Source organism: Pollicipes pollicipes, unplaced genomic scaffold, assembly GCF_011947565.3.
Source record: "Pollicipes pollicipes isolate AB1234 unplaced genomic scaffold, Ppol_2.1 Scaffold_4295;HRSCAF=5057_pilon_pilon_pilon, whole genome shotgun sequence".
Lineage (NCBI taxonomy): Eukaryota > Metazoa > Arthropoda > Thecostraca > Pollicipedomorpha > Pollicipedidae > Pollicipes > Pollicipes pollicipes.
In genome coordinates this window covers 36,510,347-36,526,202 of record NW_023596461.1, presented here as the reverse complement: position 1 = coordinate 36,526,202, position 15,856 = coordinate 36,510,347, and the positions used below count along the sequence as shown (strand labels likewise).

The window sequence follows — 15,856 nt, the reverse complement described above, 5'->3', positions numbered from 1 at the left end:
AATGCAATCCAACTTCGCAAGTGACATTCGCGTTGCAGTGTCATGGATACCTGCCTTGGGTTTAATATCTGCCCTTGTTTACTTCGCTGGCTGTGCTGTGATTTAGCATCCTGTCCTCAGCGACGAGAGGCATTGACAGCTCAGGGTGAGTCGGCGGGACGATTCGATCAAGGTAGATATTGACCTGTGAATATCCAAACTGCCTTTTCAAGACACCGAAAGGGCTGCTGACTCACTGAAGAAGTCGCAAGCGACCAGCCTTCTACCATTTCAAAGAGCCATGGATTCGATGTTGAGCCTTGATGACACTCCTCACGAAGATAAATAACGGGAGGTGATAATAGCTCTGAAGGATACCAATTTATGTCATGTTTGTGCTTGTGCTGATTGAGAATGGTTACCAGTCACATAGATCTTCAAATCAGTGGTGTTCCTACTTCTTATTCAGTTCAGGGCCCCCCATGTGTGAAGAACCATGCTAATCTGAGAAACATCCATATTTTTTAGTACATTGCATAATTTTTCACTGCACCCTAAGCCATCATCAAAAACTATGCCCCTGCTTGAAGCACAATTATTTCATCAATGCTTTGAAAGCTTTTAAGCAATATTCACAGTTAAACCTCTCGTTAACATGTATCTTGGTTCCTGGAAATTTATATGATACCCAATGATGTAGGCCATGGGAGGGCAATGAAAGTAAAGAGTGGAGTGGTGTAGGAAATTTATGCCGTGAAGAGGTAGGGGGCGGGGTGCAGGTTTCATTGCCATCTTCCCCTTTACGAAGAGTTTTACTTCGAATGGCATGACATTTTATGGTGTTGTGGTCCAACTGTGTTATGAGGTCAGTGAAAGGTTGGCATTTGGTTGAGGGCAATGTTGGCTATTTCTTGATGATAGCACCTCTCCCGTAACAGGAAAGTTCTGGAGTCATTCATTCTGCGGTGCTCATTCATGTGCATATTTTCTGTGCACTTGTGAGCATAGCATTGCATGGATGCAACTATGGTTTTTGTCCCATTACTGTTTTTGCTAACATGGATTGTAAAATTGTCCTGATGGAACCATTAGTATGATCACTGTATACATTTAAGCACAGGCTGTGAAGCCAGTGCAAACTAAGTTAGGTAAAGCCTCGCAAAAAATCAAGTAAACAGCGAATTGTCTTAAGCGAGATCTTGCGCTTGGTAAGAAATCTGCTGTTGTTAACTGACCCAACTAGACCAAGTCGAAGGTGAAATTTTTTCTGAAAACCAAACATCAGCTTCGCATGTTCATATATACAAAACTATGCCATGAAGTGACATGGAACATAAAGAGGCGTGGCCCTTGTTTCATTATGAGTACAATGGCATGTAGTTTTATCTGTTTGGAGCCTATATTTATAATGTATGTTTTTGTTCAAGCAACAGTACCAACCCCCTTTGCGGTCCGCATAATCGTCGCTTGGTCCCGGCCGCACCCGCCGGCCCTGGATCGTCTTGCAATGCCGTAAAAATTGATATTTGAAACCAGAATTGCTGGGGGCACTTTTTATGTCAACACGCGTGCAATGGATGGCCCGGAGGCCACCAAAGATCTGAGCAGGATTGCACAATATGCCACATTGGTATCCTCAGAGAACCGTAGGGGGAGGGGAAGGGACATTGCCCACCTCCCCCGCGCTGTCAGGGGGATTAACTTGTTCAGAAAGAGCTATCCGCCTGATGTGAAGTTATCGACAAATTTTGATGCAGTTGTTGGGGTACAGCGAGAGGCACCCACCAGTCAAAACATGTCGTGGGCTTGGAATATGCCTAAGGTGTATGCTTTGATGACGGTTGAGGTGAGGCTCGAGGAACAGACATGATTTTCATAAGGGGGCATGGCCTCGTGGAGGCCCCGTATTTGACATCATTCCCACTGACGCTTGCTACTGGTTCGGAATCTGCCACACATTCTGTTGCCCTGGTTATCGAGGTCCTTCGCTGTTTTTTTGCGGTCGAGGAAAGCAAATGCAGCCGTAGATCGAGTTTAAATGTGAGGTCCCGGCAAGTCCCGAGGGTGGAAGAAAACTCTTGTTGTGGTTGGGCTATCTCATTAGTCTAGGACGGGTGCATCTGCTTTCCTAGCAGTAGCACTTATCCTGACATTTGTTCAAGGCCAGTGTATGACTGAACCTTTCGGGTATCTACATTATATTGAAAATTGCAGTGATGAAAGAAACTTTCGATGATAGGCTGATTACTGATGACGCCACTGGGCATGGACTTAATGACCATTTTGTCATCTGCTATCGCACTACTCTACTGGCGACCATTTTCCTCCAAAATCTGGTCGGCGACAAAAGTACACTTTTACCAGCCCTGCCAGTGCCTCCGCCCAAACTCAGCGGGCGCCATGCCCATGATATCTAAGGGTGTAATCCACCTGTATGAGATACGGCAAGACGAATCATGATTGAGGTGGTCAAACTGGAATCGAAGAAGCTCCTCTCAAAATCCAGGAATCCAGGCTCCTCTCAATGAGACCTCTGTGGGCTCTCGGTGCCGTCAGACCACCCAATATTTTTTTCTCTATGTTGCCCACACTCACTGTGACCGGCATGAATGCCACAGGGACCACACTGCCTCAGCGGGCCTAACGACACGGCCAGAGCTATCGCTGACGACCGGGCGGTGTGCTCTCATCTTGCCCACGGAGCGGGCCAGCCGGTGACCTGGGGCTAATTATAACACGGGAGCCGCGGAGCCGCCGTCTCGCGAAAGCGGCCGCTCGTTCTCACCGCACCGCCCACACCCTGCCAGCCGTCACGCCTGAGCCCGACCGGGGAGTCCGCACCGGTGACGTAGCCAAAGCCGAGGCCGCCGCACGGGCTGTGCGCGTTCAGGAATTCGCTCCGGCGCCGTGGTGTTGCCGCCGGCATAAACAGCATCAATGAGGACCGCCCGACGGGGCGGCGGGGCCGACGCACCAGGCACGTGACATGCGGCAGGTGTTAAATTTGGCCGCTTGGCGTTTTCTCCACGAATGCTTGAAGACCATAATGCGCATTCCTCCACTGAACCCACCCGTCACGCGCCCTCGTCACGCCTTCCTATCACGTCCATGCTTGCTATGGCATGCCTGCCATATTCATGTTAGCGACGCCGCCCTCGTCACGGCAGCCTGAGCCATCTGAATGCCGTGCAGGGCAGGGCTGGACCAGTGCCACTGAGCCCCACCCGATCCGAATGTCCGTCCGGGCACAACTGCCGGTGACTTGCCAGCACCAAGCGGCGCACCCGGGAGTCTCTGAAAGCAGGGGTATCTGCGAGATCGCGTCTAAGCCCTCTATCAGGAGCCACATGCGATGAAAAACGAAAAATGCGGGTTGAAGGGAAGGGCCCTCGCCCCTCCCCCCCTCACCCCACACCTCTTCGTTACGCCTATGTCCGGACGAGGGCTACATCTGATCGACAGTCGGCTCTCTTGATCAGCTGCTAGGGGCGGGGGGGGGGGGGGATTCGCCCACTCTCCGCGAATGTCTGAGGTGATGTCATCTGGGACTAGGTCGTATGGGGTTGACAGTCTGTTCTGTTCAAACAGTCAGAGCACGTGATCTCCGCGAATGTCTGAGGTGATGTCATCTGGGACTAGGTCTTATGGGGTTGACAGTCTGTTCTGTTCAAACAGTCAGAGCACGTGATCTCCGCGAATGTCTGAGGTGATGTCATCTGGGACTAGGTCGTATGGGGTTGACAGTCTGTTCTGGTTCAAACAGTCCGAGCACGTGATCTCCGCGAATGTCTGAGGTGATGTCATCTGGGACTAGGTCGTATGGGGTTGACAGTCTGTTCTGTTCAAACAGTCAGAGCACGTGATAATTTTTAGATCGGCTCGGAGCGTGCCCTTGAGTACGCGGTCGATCTATGAATGCGCACATGTTCTGACTTTTCCTGCAATTGGTATTTCATATCCTGTTTTCTGACAACAGCTCCTTCACAACTACGTGAGCTGCAGCAGCATGAATCAATCATTGCTGGAGTGAAATGCTGTAAGGAACCTATCAAAACATTTTTACAACATGTCCGTGTTCGTGAAGAAATGATCGGCGTTTATGCGCTTAGTAATCGACATCAGCTTGACATCAGACATCAACTTGAAAGTCATTTTACGCAATCGAGAAACTCTTGAAATGACTCTCCCTTAATATTTGCAGGTGCACACATTATTGCAATTTCTCCATCTGCATGCCAATTTGAATAGCCGATCACATGTGAAGTGCGACTCGGTGACAACAGACCAGTCGGCACTGGCGCGAGCCCCGCCTCAGCTGCGGCACGTGCCGCTGTGTCCGCCAGGCTCTGCGTTCGTGGCGCCCCGGCCGGTGGCAGGTAACTCGCAGGGTGGCGTGACACCGCGACACCCAGCAGCGCCTGGTGCCGTCACGTGACGCGTGTCGGCCGGCCGCTTGTGGGTCACGTGGTCACGGAGCGTGTCCAGGGCATGCAGGGCGAGGCAGGGCGGCGGGAGAGGACGCATTGGGTCGGGGGGGGGGGGGGGGGCACAACAAATCATGCCGTGTCCCTAGAGGTGACAGACTTATCAGGCGGCCCACTGAGGCGAGGGATGGGGTCAGCAGTCAGCAATTCGGCGGTCGACGAAACAGGTCGGCAGTTCAGCATTATGCAATTACAATTCACTTGTGAAATGCCAGAGCTGCTGAACATTTGAGCTGAATGTGTGTGCTTTGCTAATGTCGACGTCTCCTAAGGGGTAACGTTCGAGCTTTATTGCACATCAGTTCCAAAGCGTTATTTTGTCTTCTTTTGTTTTCATCTCATATTCCCCTATTTCAAACGGCACAGCCGCTTAACGTGTCGACGCTCTTTTAAGGATGTCCTAGCCACGCCGACGTTTGGCTTGTCCCCATCCAATGTGTCCGTTAGTGGTACATCCCAATCGCAGAAGGGAAACCAGACAACTGTTCGGAACTAACTCGATGTCTTTGGTCGGAAAACACAGCTGCTTGGCACACGAGGTCCCGGGATGACCGGATCAAAACATCCCGGGAGGGATCAACACGCCGAGGTAGCATGCCTCCAAACCGAACCAGGCGACCATCACCTCACCATAGGTGATAGGTATCCGGGTCATCTGGCGATCACGGAGCTGTCGCGTGTGCTGCCCTGACACGCCGTGCCGTGCCGCTGTGGTGCACCCTCGGCTTGATGGCCGGCAGTCGAGCCAGGTCGCTCCCTGCGCGGTATGCTGTGCCGCAACACTCTGAATTCGTCGGGGACGATTTCGCGGCCAGAGACGTAGAGCCCCCAATCAGAGCGGTGTCGCATCTCATTCGGTTATTCATGGCCAGTGGGCATTTTCTGGGCCAATGACCGCCTCTAGCATTTACCATATTTGTCGTAATACTGCCCAAAACAGCGTCATCGAATTTTCCAAGAGGACATGTTCCATCTCGGTCTTTTGGCGATTTCTGGGAGTTTTGACCCTACCGACATTACCGATGCGTGGGCCTGAACGCATCTGGATGCTCGGAAACGCACCAGAACTATAAACGTCACTTATGCCGTCTCGCAGACGTTACAAAACTGGCGGCAGCCTTACGAAACTGGGAGTCGTGGGTTGCACCTATTTCGCTGTACTATTATACTAACTTTTCACACCACGCGTTAAAGCCGCATAGACATGGCCTACGCACGATACGATGTATAAAGAGAAGAACTTTGGCAGCTGGGCGAGTGATATCTTCTGCTAAGATACTGCGAATGCATGCCGACATGGATCTTACCGATCAGTTGCGAAGGAACACCCCACTGTATGAAACACTCTGATCTGGACCAGAGTGGCGGGCTCGGGTATCATTTTACCCAGACCATAGTGGCGGGTTTGGGTACCCCGTATCCCATGACCCAGACTAGAGTGACGGGCCCGGGTACCCCGTGAACCGGACAACAGTGGTGGGCTTGGGTACCCCGGGCGCAGTCAGACACGTTCGCAGCGCGCGCCCTCTAAGGCGGCCGCAGCAAGGCCTTCGGCTACGCCCTCCTGGACCGGAGTTGCGTGGCCGGAAATGGCGAGCGCGCTGTAAGGCGCCAATGACAGGGATGACTGCGGAGCGTCGGCATGCTGGCTGCAAAACACCGTCAGGCGGCAAGGAAAAAAGGCCCGAATATCAGCGTGTATTTCCACCTCTCGTGCGTGGGCGCTTGGCACGGGCAGGTCGCTTGAAGACATTCGTACAAAAATGCCAAGCTGGCAAACATGACAATTCATCGCCAAAATCGTCACCTTCAAGCACCCCGAGGTCGCGCTGCGATAAACAGTCAGCACACAGCCTCGGCGCCCGTCACGTGTCTATATGTCGGGCCGTCGAACCGCACGAGGCTGGCGCAGCAGTCAACGCTACACTTGATCCCCATCACGAACGGAGTGGACACCCGAACGCAGCGACCCACGCTCTTATAATCACAGGCGTACTTTCCACGGCAAGCGAAGGTTCAGGAAAACGATAGTACGAGCCGCCGTCGCAACGCAGCAGCACGATGCCCCAGTACACCGATAGGTAGCATCAGGCAAGCCCACTCGATTGACGTACTTGATCAGAGGGTTTCCTGGACTGCGACCACAGCCGGCCGACCCCCGGCTGTGGCCGAAACAGACACAGAGCCGCGGCCCGCCCACCAGCGTCGTGCAAGCATCACTACCCCCACCACACTCTCACCTGGCCGCCGCGCCCACTCCCCATCCGACTGCCAGCACACAGCGTCGGTCTCCCGGGAGCTCCCGTCTGGTCCGATGACCACGCTCGGAGCGCCGCCGGAGCGGTCCGGAGCGCGCTCCGGTAGCGCCCGAGAGCGGCCCGGAGCACGCTCCGGCCGCGCCCGAGAGCGGCGGCCGCTCAGAGTGCCATAGCCAGCCAGCCGGCGATGAGCAGCATGCCTCCGTACGGCGTGACCCGCCGCACCGACTTGTCGCCGGTGAGCGCGTAATAGTAGCAGCTTCCGCTGAACACCAGGGTGCCTGAGGCCAGCAGGGCGGCGACCAGACCGGGCCGCCGACACAGCGGCGCGCCCAGCAGCGCCAGCGAGTGCAGCATGTGGTAGCGGTTGGCCGTCTCGAACACCTGCGGCAGCGCAGACACGGCACCGCTGAAGCATCGCCGGCAGGCGGCGCAGACGAACAGCAGCAAAACCGCGCACAAAGACCTATTTCATGAACGTGGGACGGGCAACGTAAGTGAGGCAATGCATATTTGTACCAATGCAAAGCATGTGTATAACCACCACAGACCATAATGTTTGAACGGATGCTCCTTCGCGAGTAAAATGAGAAACTGCTAGCTATTGCAATGACTCTTATAGGACGGATGGCAGGGACATCACCGAGCGCACGCCAGCACAAGCACCAGCGCCGAACACCAGCAGCGCGGGCTCTGTCCGGCACGCCTGATCAGCCCTACCGGCGTCCTCCGTCCGAGGCGTCACCTGACCGAGTCGCCGCGGGCGGACACGCCGTGCCGCACCTGCACCAGCTCCGGGTTCGGGTCGCCGGCACGCAGCTTGTGAGCGCCGTAAGCACCCAGCGCGACGGCCGAGGCGCCCGACAGGCCGGCCAGGCGCACCGCCGTCTGGCCGGCGGGGGAGAGCAGCCACCGGACCGGTGGCGCCTGGTAACGCATCTCCGGTACGGTGGAGCCGCCGCGGTTCTACCGGCACATGGGCAGCGAAACCGGTGAGGTCAGGTGTCACACGGGCGGGTAAGGTGTCACACGGGCAGGTCAGGCGTCCCACGGGCAGGTCAGGTATCACACGGGCAGGTCAGGTGTCACACGGGCAGGTTAGGTGTTACACGGGCAGGTCAGGTGTCACACGGGCAGGTTATGCGTTACACGGGCTGGTTAGGTGTTACACGGGCAGGTTAGGTGTCACACGGCCAGGTCAGGTGTCACACGGGCAGGTTAGGTGTTACACGGGCGCAGTATCTGAAATTTGGTTTTGGCTCTTAGGGGAGAGAACAAAAGTATTAAAATGTATCACGGCTTGTAGTGATAACAAATAACCCAAGTGAATTTGCGCTGCATTCACAGCTGGCACTAAAGGACGTTCTTTGGCAGCAAATGACAGTAAACACCATGCTCTAGCTGGTCTCAGTGATTGCCAAAGACCATTAGAAATTGGCTGCTTGCAATTCTTAAACTTTCTAGCGTCCTAAGTAAGTGCTTCCTTCCTAAGTGTTCGCTTGCACCTACTGCATTTTTTAAGCTATGGAGCTGATGGAGCGTTGTTGATATCGGCAATTCTAGCGTAAAGGTGTCAGTCCCAATAAAGGCTGATAGAAGCAGATGCCTAAAATGTTGTGCACCTGTTGCACCATTCCCCGGAGCAAATGATGCTAAGTTTATGATTGAAATGCCATGCAAGCCATAACATAATTAGGAGCATTTGGGGCATTGTAGTTAGTGCAGCTACATCCTACCCCAGGTACAAGCTTTCTCACCCAGAGGACTTTGGGACAATGTGATACCCGCCTAGGTTTTTACTGACCTAGATGTACTTAATTTGGGAACAAGTGTGTAGTTCCCTATTTAGCTGGATAGGATGCCGTCCCCTCCCCAACTTTGAGAAGAAAAAAACCTGATCAAAATCAGAGGGAACATGGTTTGCACCATTCTTGGGGATAACAGATTTCTCTACTCACCCGTTCCACCAAAGTTATGCACAAAACTACATCACCTGGGACGTCAGGATACTGCGTGGTCGGGGCTCGGAGGTCAACGCGGCAGGGGCGGAGGAATTATTTCATCCTCACAAAGCAATCCAGTCGCACAAGGTTACATCACTACATCTACTCACCGGCGTTGAGTCTGGTACAATACTATTCTCAGTGTATGACACCGAGCTTGACTTACATATCGCCTTTACCTACACTACCAACCAGTCGCGCTATCACTGCTCCTCGCGCGGCTCCTCCAAAACAAGGTCGGTAGGCTACATAAATGGCGCACACGCATTAGCAGTCTTCAACGACAGAGCCGCTGTAGGTTATTTATCAGTTTTGTATTGCTTTTTAGGACCGTATTGATTTTGCAAAAAAAATTGGTTGGCAAAACTCGACTGAACAAAAGGTAGATCTCAAAGCACGTAAACAATCATGTAAATACACCAGTAAAAGTTCAGTTCAATGGAGAACAAGAAGCCGTGCTTTAGCCTTATACTCAGATCATGATTCTGTGGCGACGCTCTGTAGATCGATAGAAAAAACTCCATGCTTTTGTTCCATGACCCTGTTACGCATTTTCATCACGTATTCAACTCGGATCTCTTGGTGGAGAATATATCTTTTCCCCAATGCTAAATCCTCCCCAAGAGCCGGAGACTCGCAGAGCCCAGGTTTTCCGCGTGACCGAGCGAGTGTTTGGGATGATGTTTGACGTCACCATTATACGTTCTATACAATACCCGTTTTTGATAGTTTCCAATAAAGCTTAAAAAGTGTTAAAATATACAACTAATTCACCTTATCTTTAGAGGTACAAGGAAGTGTGACATCATATAGTTCCGAATCAATTTTTATTGTATTACAATGATTTCTACGTGCAATTCAGAACCGTTGAACCGTGCCGTATACGAGATACTCTCTACGCTTCTCCCTGGTCCGTCAACAGACGCTGTTGTTGTTTTGGGTACGGGCTCGGGCCCGGTGTATGAGCGCGTTGGTGTCGTTGGATGGTAGGTGAGTTAAACATGTGCTGGTGAGCAGCAACAGACGTGGACACTGAATGCATTGCAAGGAAAGATTATGTGTGATATGTAGAGAGATTCGGCTGTAACCCTCAAGCAGTATACCTCGTTCAGTCGTGGTGTGGCGCGCGATGCTGTCGAAGTTGCAGGAGCAGCTTGCCTCCATCTGACGTCGCTCACAGAGAACAATTTTTTACATTCTGTCCGGTGTATATTTGTGAAGAAAAAATGCCTTTGAGCCCAAAACACCAAGAAACACCCCAGTTTAAGACACCGCACGGGCGGGTCAGGTGTTACATGGACAGGGTCAGTGGCGAGGTCAGGGGTCACATGGACAGGATTAGCGGTGAGGTCATGGGTCACATGGACGGGATCATCAGTGAGGTCAGGGGTCGCATAAACAGATCAGAGGTGAAGTCAGGGGCATGAACAGATCCGATATGAGATCAGGCGCCACACATACATGGCCTTCGGTGAGGCCAGGGGTCACGGGCGCCATGTCAGATGCGATGACAGGAATCACACAATGATCATCCCAGCGGCTAGGGACTGAATGTATCAACTGGACGGACAAACGAAAAGTTCAAGGTCGCATTCTGCGTGTTGACCTGCAATAAATGTCACTGATGAAACCCAACATGTCTCTCCAGTCCCTGGGATGAAACGGAATGGCGGTCGTAAAGACAAGAATAGTTACGTTAATCCGATACTACCTCTGATTCCTGTGACGCTTGTGGCATTCCGTTACTTCCAACCGACGAGCGAGATCCGTCAGCCTTTACCTGGCTCGTCCCCGTTGGTAACTGTATTGTGCCGTCGCCGGTCCGCGTCTCACGTTGTGTTTAACGCATCCTCGTTTTCTTCTGGGACAGGAGCCGATAACAGATGCAAGAGTTGCCGGTTGCTATCATGCAGCTTATGCAAGAAATTAACCTACTGGATCCAGAGACAAGACACCTTTGGAAACCGATATCGAAAATCAACCCTGTAGCGATGTAGCTTTCATGATAATCCAACAGATGGCGGTCCAGTCGCGCACGATTATAAAACCCACAGGATAGCCAGTTTGTCACAAGGCTGGTTTGACCAATGTGATGTAAAACACATGGAGCGCGTGATGTAGCTGATTCCGATCTTCCACACTCAATCCGGGTAATGTGAAATGAAATGTAATTGGTGGGACAGCCACATTGATGTGGCTTTCCGCGCCAATTCTCGATGGCACTACTTGAACCTGTACGGCTACGGTCAGGTTAAGCTAAGCAGCTTTCACCGACAAAGATCGATGAATTCGCAGAAACTTGCAGCTGGGAAAATGTGGACAGTGTTGCAATCAACAGAAATGTTTTGGTCAGATGTTGGTCACAGTAAGAATGTTGCAGAAAACAAGTTTGAACAATTCTTGACTGTGTGACGACCGAGCTCCTTTAAATGAGAATGATGTGAAAGCAGCATTAATGGCGGGAGGTGGTACAGGTGCCATAACACAGATCTTGTGAGCAGCAGTACAACAGTTGTGGGAGACAATCAATGGCTGATACTATATGTAATGGCTTGAAAAATGTCAACAGTTGGCAGATACACATCACATGACAGCTTGTGGGTCACACCTGTCTGATGCAATGAGATGTATATCCAGCTGCCTGGGAGACTGCAGACCACACCGTCTTGGAGATGGGGTTGTCTACCATCAGCCAGTGTGCAGTGTCAGCTACAGTGTCCATCAGTACACTGCAGAGGAGACCTCATGAACAGCTGGGCTGGAAGTTCTACCTATTGATATTACACAAATCACAGGAGCACTAAATTGACATACCAAAACTTAATGTTGAAACACATTTCTTCCAACATAATTTCATAAGGTTGCAGCCTGCCAAGGGGAAATTTTCATGAAGGAGATTGAGAGAGGTACAACAAAATGTTCAGCTTGACATGGGCCATCCACAAATTACATTACATGTGGGGGATGGAGATCCTTAAGACATTTCTTGCATTGGGATCCCCTGCTGACTATGAAATTTATGATTTTTTCACTTTCCTTTCCCAGGTATGTTTTGCGATGTTTAGAAGATATTCATCAGTCAAATTGATAGTGCAATAAATTCTATGAAAGGTTGAAACATTTTATTCCATGAAAAGATGTGTGTGTGTGTGTATGTAGTTGTCATCTATCACACAAATTCAATGAAATGTTATCCTTAAGCTTAAGTTCCTCTCATTGACAAAAGGTTCAGCCACATTTTTAGAATGCTTCCTGGCTTTGGGAAAACATTGCACCTTCACTCAGATGTTCAGTTCTCTGTGACACTGCATTTACAAAGCAGGTATAAATGTGCTAGCCTCACATCACATGATCTAATAGGTGACACACTGGTTCAAACTTCCACCAATCCACTCTTTTCTAAAAAGAGTACCCTCTGTTTTTCAAGGTGTACATGCACAGTTGTGTTTACACAGTTTTACATGCACAGAATTATACAAGGAGTATATACCTAAAAAAACTGAAAAATGCACAAAAACAATGCACGATGCATGCATAAAACTGTTATCAAACATTCTATCACACATCATATCAAAGTAAATGAATGTTTGCAGTTAAAAAACCTAGAATTGAGGCCTTCTAATATACCAGTGAAGGATATCACTAACCTAAAACAGGGCCTCCTGTTCCAAGAATTAGCCTCCTGACATGCAGACTGGCATCCTAGTCCAGAACAGAGTGTGTGTGATTCACAAACAGGTCCTAATTATCCAACCAAGGGGTCTTTCTCCTTTCCCAAACAGGACATCCTGATCCTCAACCACAGTCATCCAATACATGAAAACATGAAAGGGGCCTCCTGAATATAGATGTCTTCTCGGTCAGGGTACACATTGCTACCTCATCTTAAAAAGGGCATTGTACATCAATTGTTGTTTTTAAGGCAGAACGTATCATAATTAATCACAAAACAGGTCACCTTAACTATTACCTTGAAACTTACACAACTACAATAATGAACATCCAAGCATTGCAAGCATGCAGCAACCTGGACCCTGGCACCATTGCTATGCATGATCACAACATTACTGCACATCAAGAACCATAAAAATTATGGGGCCAAGGTTATAGGAATGAAATGAAATGTTTCTCGGGCATCCAAGCAGTCTCCCATATTGTTTGTAGATTGGTTGACATGGTGGGCAAACATGATGTTTTTGGGTAGGAATGAAAAGCAAAATGAGAATATGGTGGCTAAACAAAACTTCTTAATAGTACATATATATGGCATGAAACATGGATGTCAATGGGACACTGGGTTGAAGGGGATAGGGCTGGGTTTAGGCTAAGTTGTTAGGTTAGGTTAGGCTAGGCTAGGTTTGGCTAAGTTAGGTTAGGCTATGTTAAGTTCAGTTAAGCTAGGTTGGGTTAGGCTAGGTTAGGCTAGTTCAGGATATGTTCTGGACTATTCTGGCTTGTCTGTTTCACATATGTACCTACACATGATAAGAAACATTTTTCATTGCATTATTACTGTTACCTTGGCCCTGTACATTTTTTATGGTTCTTGATAAGCAGAAATATTACAACTACACAATGATAATGCACAAGCAGAGCTGGGGAGTCAAGGCAGTGGGGTGTGTGCGGCGCTAGGGACTTTGCTATCATAGTTATTAAAATTTGAAGGTAGGAGCATGAATCTGCCCGTTCATGATTATTTATGATATGTTCTGCTTTAAATACAATGAATGATGTACAATTATCTTTTTTCTAACAATAGGTACCAATGCATACCTACACCATCTTCTTAACAAAAGGGGCTTCCTGATATCTGATGGTGGCTTCCTGAGTCAGCAAAGGGACATCACTAACACAACATTGGCCTTCCTTACCTAGAGAAATGGTTACCTTACTTATAAAGGTGACCTCAGGATCCAGTCCTCCTTATCTAGAGCACTGATTACCCTATTCATAAAGGTCATCTCAGGATACAGAGCATGAGTCCCTTGATACTGAAAAAGGCCTTCTGAGCCTCATTCATTGGTCCCTAGCCCAGCTATACAGGTCTCCTCAGTCTTTGGCCAGAATTTGACACTCCTTAGGTAGCTACAATGCCTTTAACTAGGAAGAAAGGGCCTCCTAATTCTTCAGAGGGGAATGTTGGCAAAAACATACAATTGCAAACCCCATGCCTGCTTGCAGATAGGCAGCTGATCCTCCGACCCCCCCCCCCCCCCCCCCCCCTCCTTTCTTGCAGTGCTAGTCACATCAGCAGACTAGTTAACACTGGATTTGTATTGCTTTAACAGCTTTATTGGACACTGAGCTATAGCAGCAAGCAATAAACACCTAAGTAGCACTCACATAGTTGTCAGTAAACAAAAAATGACTGTTAATCGGGGCACCCTAATAAATCAATTGGAAATACACACCTGCAGCTCAAACACACACACCACGACCAGCAACCCAACCTCCGTGAAGCGCCAGCCAAGCACCGCCGCCACCTTTGTCAATCTCTGCTTATGTCAAAACATGACGTTTTAACTCATCCACCACATCCTCTTTCGCACCAAATGAGCTGAGCAATTGGCTACCGAAAAATCAAATTGGGAAATCTGCTCATAATGCTATCAACTGTCGTCGCAAGTTTATGACGTCATGGTATTTTTAGACGCATATGCGTTTCCAAATAGCTAGAGATAGTTCCTGACAAACTATCTCAAGATAGACCTGGGAGTTTAAGGGCGCGTTCGGCCGGCAGATAATCTCGGAAAATTATTCGGAATGTTGAGAAAAAAATCCGGAATGGCGTTCGGCAGTGCTGTCAGGGAAAATTATCCCAGATAATTTTCCGTACCGAGGGAGAATCGCGGATAATTTTCATAGCATGGTCGAGACAAAGAGACTGTTTTCACTATGCATATCTATGACCGTTGGCTGTGGATGGTGTATGGGCGATTAATCTGGGGGATAATTTATGAACCGGCCTAGTATACATGGCAAGTCTCCGCTGGTGAATACCGGAGAGATCACCATTCGTTGAAAAGTTTTCCCTTGGCTGAACGCGACCGTAGTCGACTGGGTATCATCAGCAAAAGACGTGAAGCTTAAGTCTTTGAATTTTCTCTGGACCCCAGAGTATTTTTAATGTTTTTATGGAACTATCAGAACGGGCGAATAGTTACGGTCGCCAAGTTGGCACTACATTCACATTCAGATTCAGCTCCACATTCGGGGTTCAACGGACTTCTCAAATAGGCTTGAAAATTTGTATACCGATGCAGTTTTAATATCCTGGGCGCACTGAGCGCCAAATCTCGGACCAGTACGCCTTATTACCAGAGCAATACATTCGTAACCACATTTAGTACGAAGGGTAACTAAGAGGGGACCGGTATTTAGTACGGATGGGTGATAAAAATGGTGGAGTTTAGTACTCATAGATGCCAAATAACGCAGACCTGTAGCCCAAGGCTCAACGGAGGAAATGGGGCTGTTAGGAGGTGATTCTCACGAATTTCTTTTCGTTCGATGGGAGTGGAAAATCTCCAGCATTCTGGGATCGCACTTCTCAGTTGATTGCGAGTTGCTCCTAGAACGCAGCAAGGTCAGTCGGTTGGTGGTCAGTGGAGAACATGGGGAACCGGTTAGGAAACGTGCCCAGAGAAACACTTGCACCTAATTTACAGAACAGCATTTCCTACCGGATGAGTATGACATTGATATATCCTGGACTACAGGCCTTGGGTATGTCGTCTTCCGGGTAGTGCGGGTGACGGAGTATGGAAGGGGCAGATCCAGAGTTGCTTCAAGGGGGGACCACGCGATATTGTTGGGCCTCCTAGAGCTTGGGACCCCCTCCAAGAAATATCGTCGTATTCCGGCCATTAAACTAAAAGCATACACACACACACACACACGCACGCACGCACGCACGCACGCACGCACGCACGCACGCACGCACGCACGCACGCACGCACACACACACACGCACACACGCACACACGCACACACACACACACACACACACACACACACATGCTTGCAAGACCTAGCTTAGTGACTCCGGCCGGCATGTGACCAGACACCATCCTGGCGGGCCCAAGCAAAATGTCGAGGTATGTTTACGAGGACGATGAAAATATACCACAGG

General features: G+C 49.8%; 1 protein-coding gene across 3 annotated transcripts; it reads right to left on the bottom strand.

The window, feature by feature from the left end:
• Nucleotides 1-6,147: 6,147 nt before the first annotated feature.
• LOC119096776 (transmembrane protein 256 homolog) lies at nucleotides 6,148-14,437 on the bottom strand. Of its 3 annotated transcripts, XM_037219700.1 has the most exons (5): nucleotides 13,612-13,905; nucleotides 12,372-12,426; nucleotides 11,333-11,453; nucleotides 7,505-7,687; nucleotides 6,148-7,105 (listed from the first exon to the last, which is right to left on the bottom strand). In XM_037219700.1, exons 3-5 carry the CDS (start codon nucleotides 11,444-11,446, stop codon nucleotides 6,881-6,883), a joined length of 522 nt encoding a protein of 173 aa, XP_037075595.1. In that variant the 5' UTR covers nucleotides 11,447-11,453; nucleotides 12,372-12,426; nucleotides 13,612-13,905; the 3' UTR covers nucleotides 6,148-6,880. The 3 variants fall into 3 exon arrangements, with proteins under 3 accessions (XP_037075595.1, XP_037075593.1, XP_037075594.1); XM_037219698.1 differs by lacking the exons at nucleotides 12,372-12,426; nucleotides 13,612-13,905 and adding an exon at nucleotides 14,136-14,437; XM_037219699.1 differs by lacking the exon at nucleotides 13,612-13,905 and having other exon boundaries at nucleotides 12,372-13,002.
• Nucleotides 14,438-15,856: the final 1,419 nt, after the last annotated feature.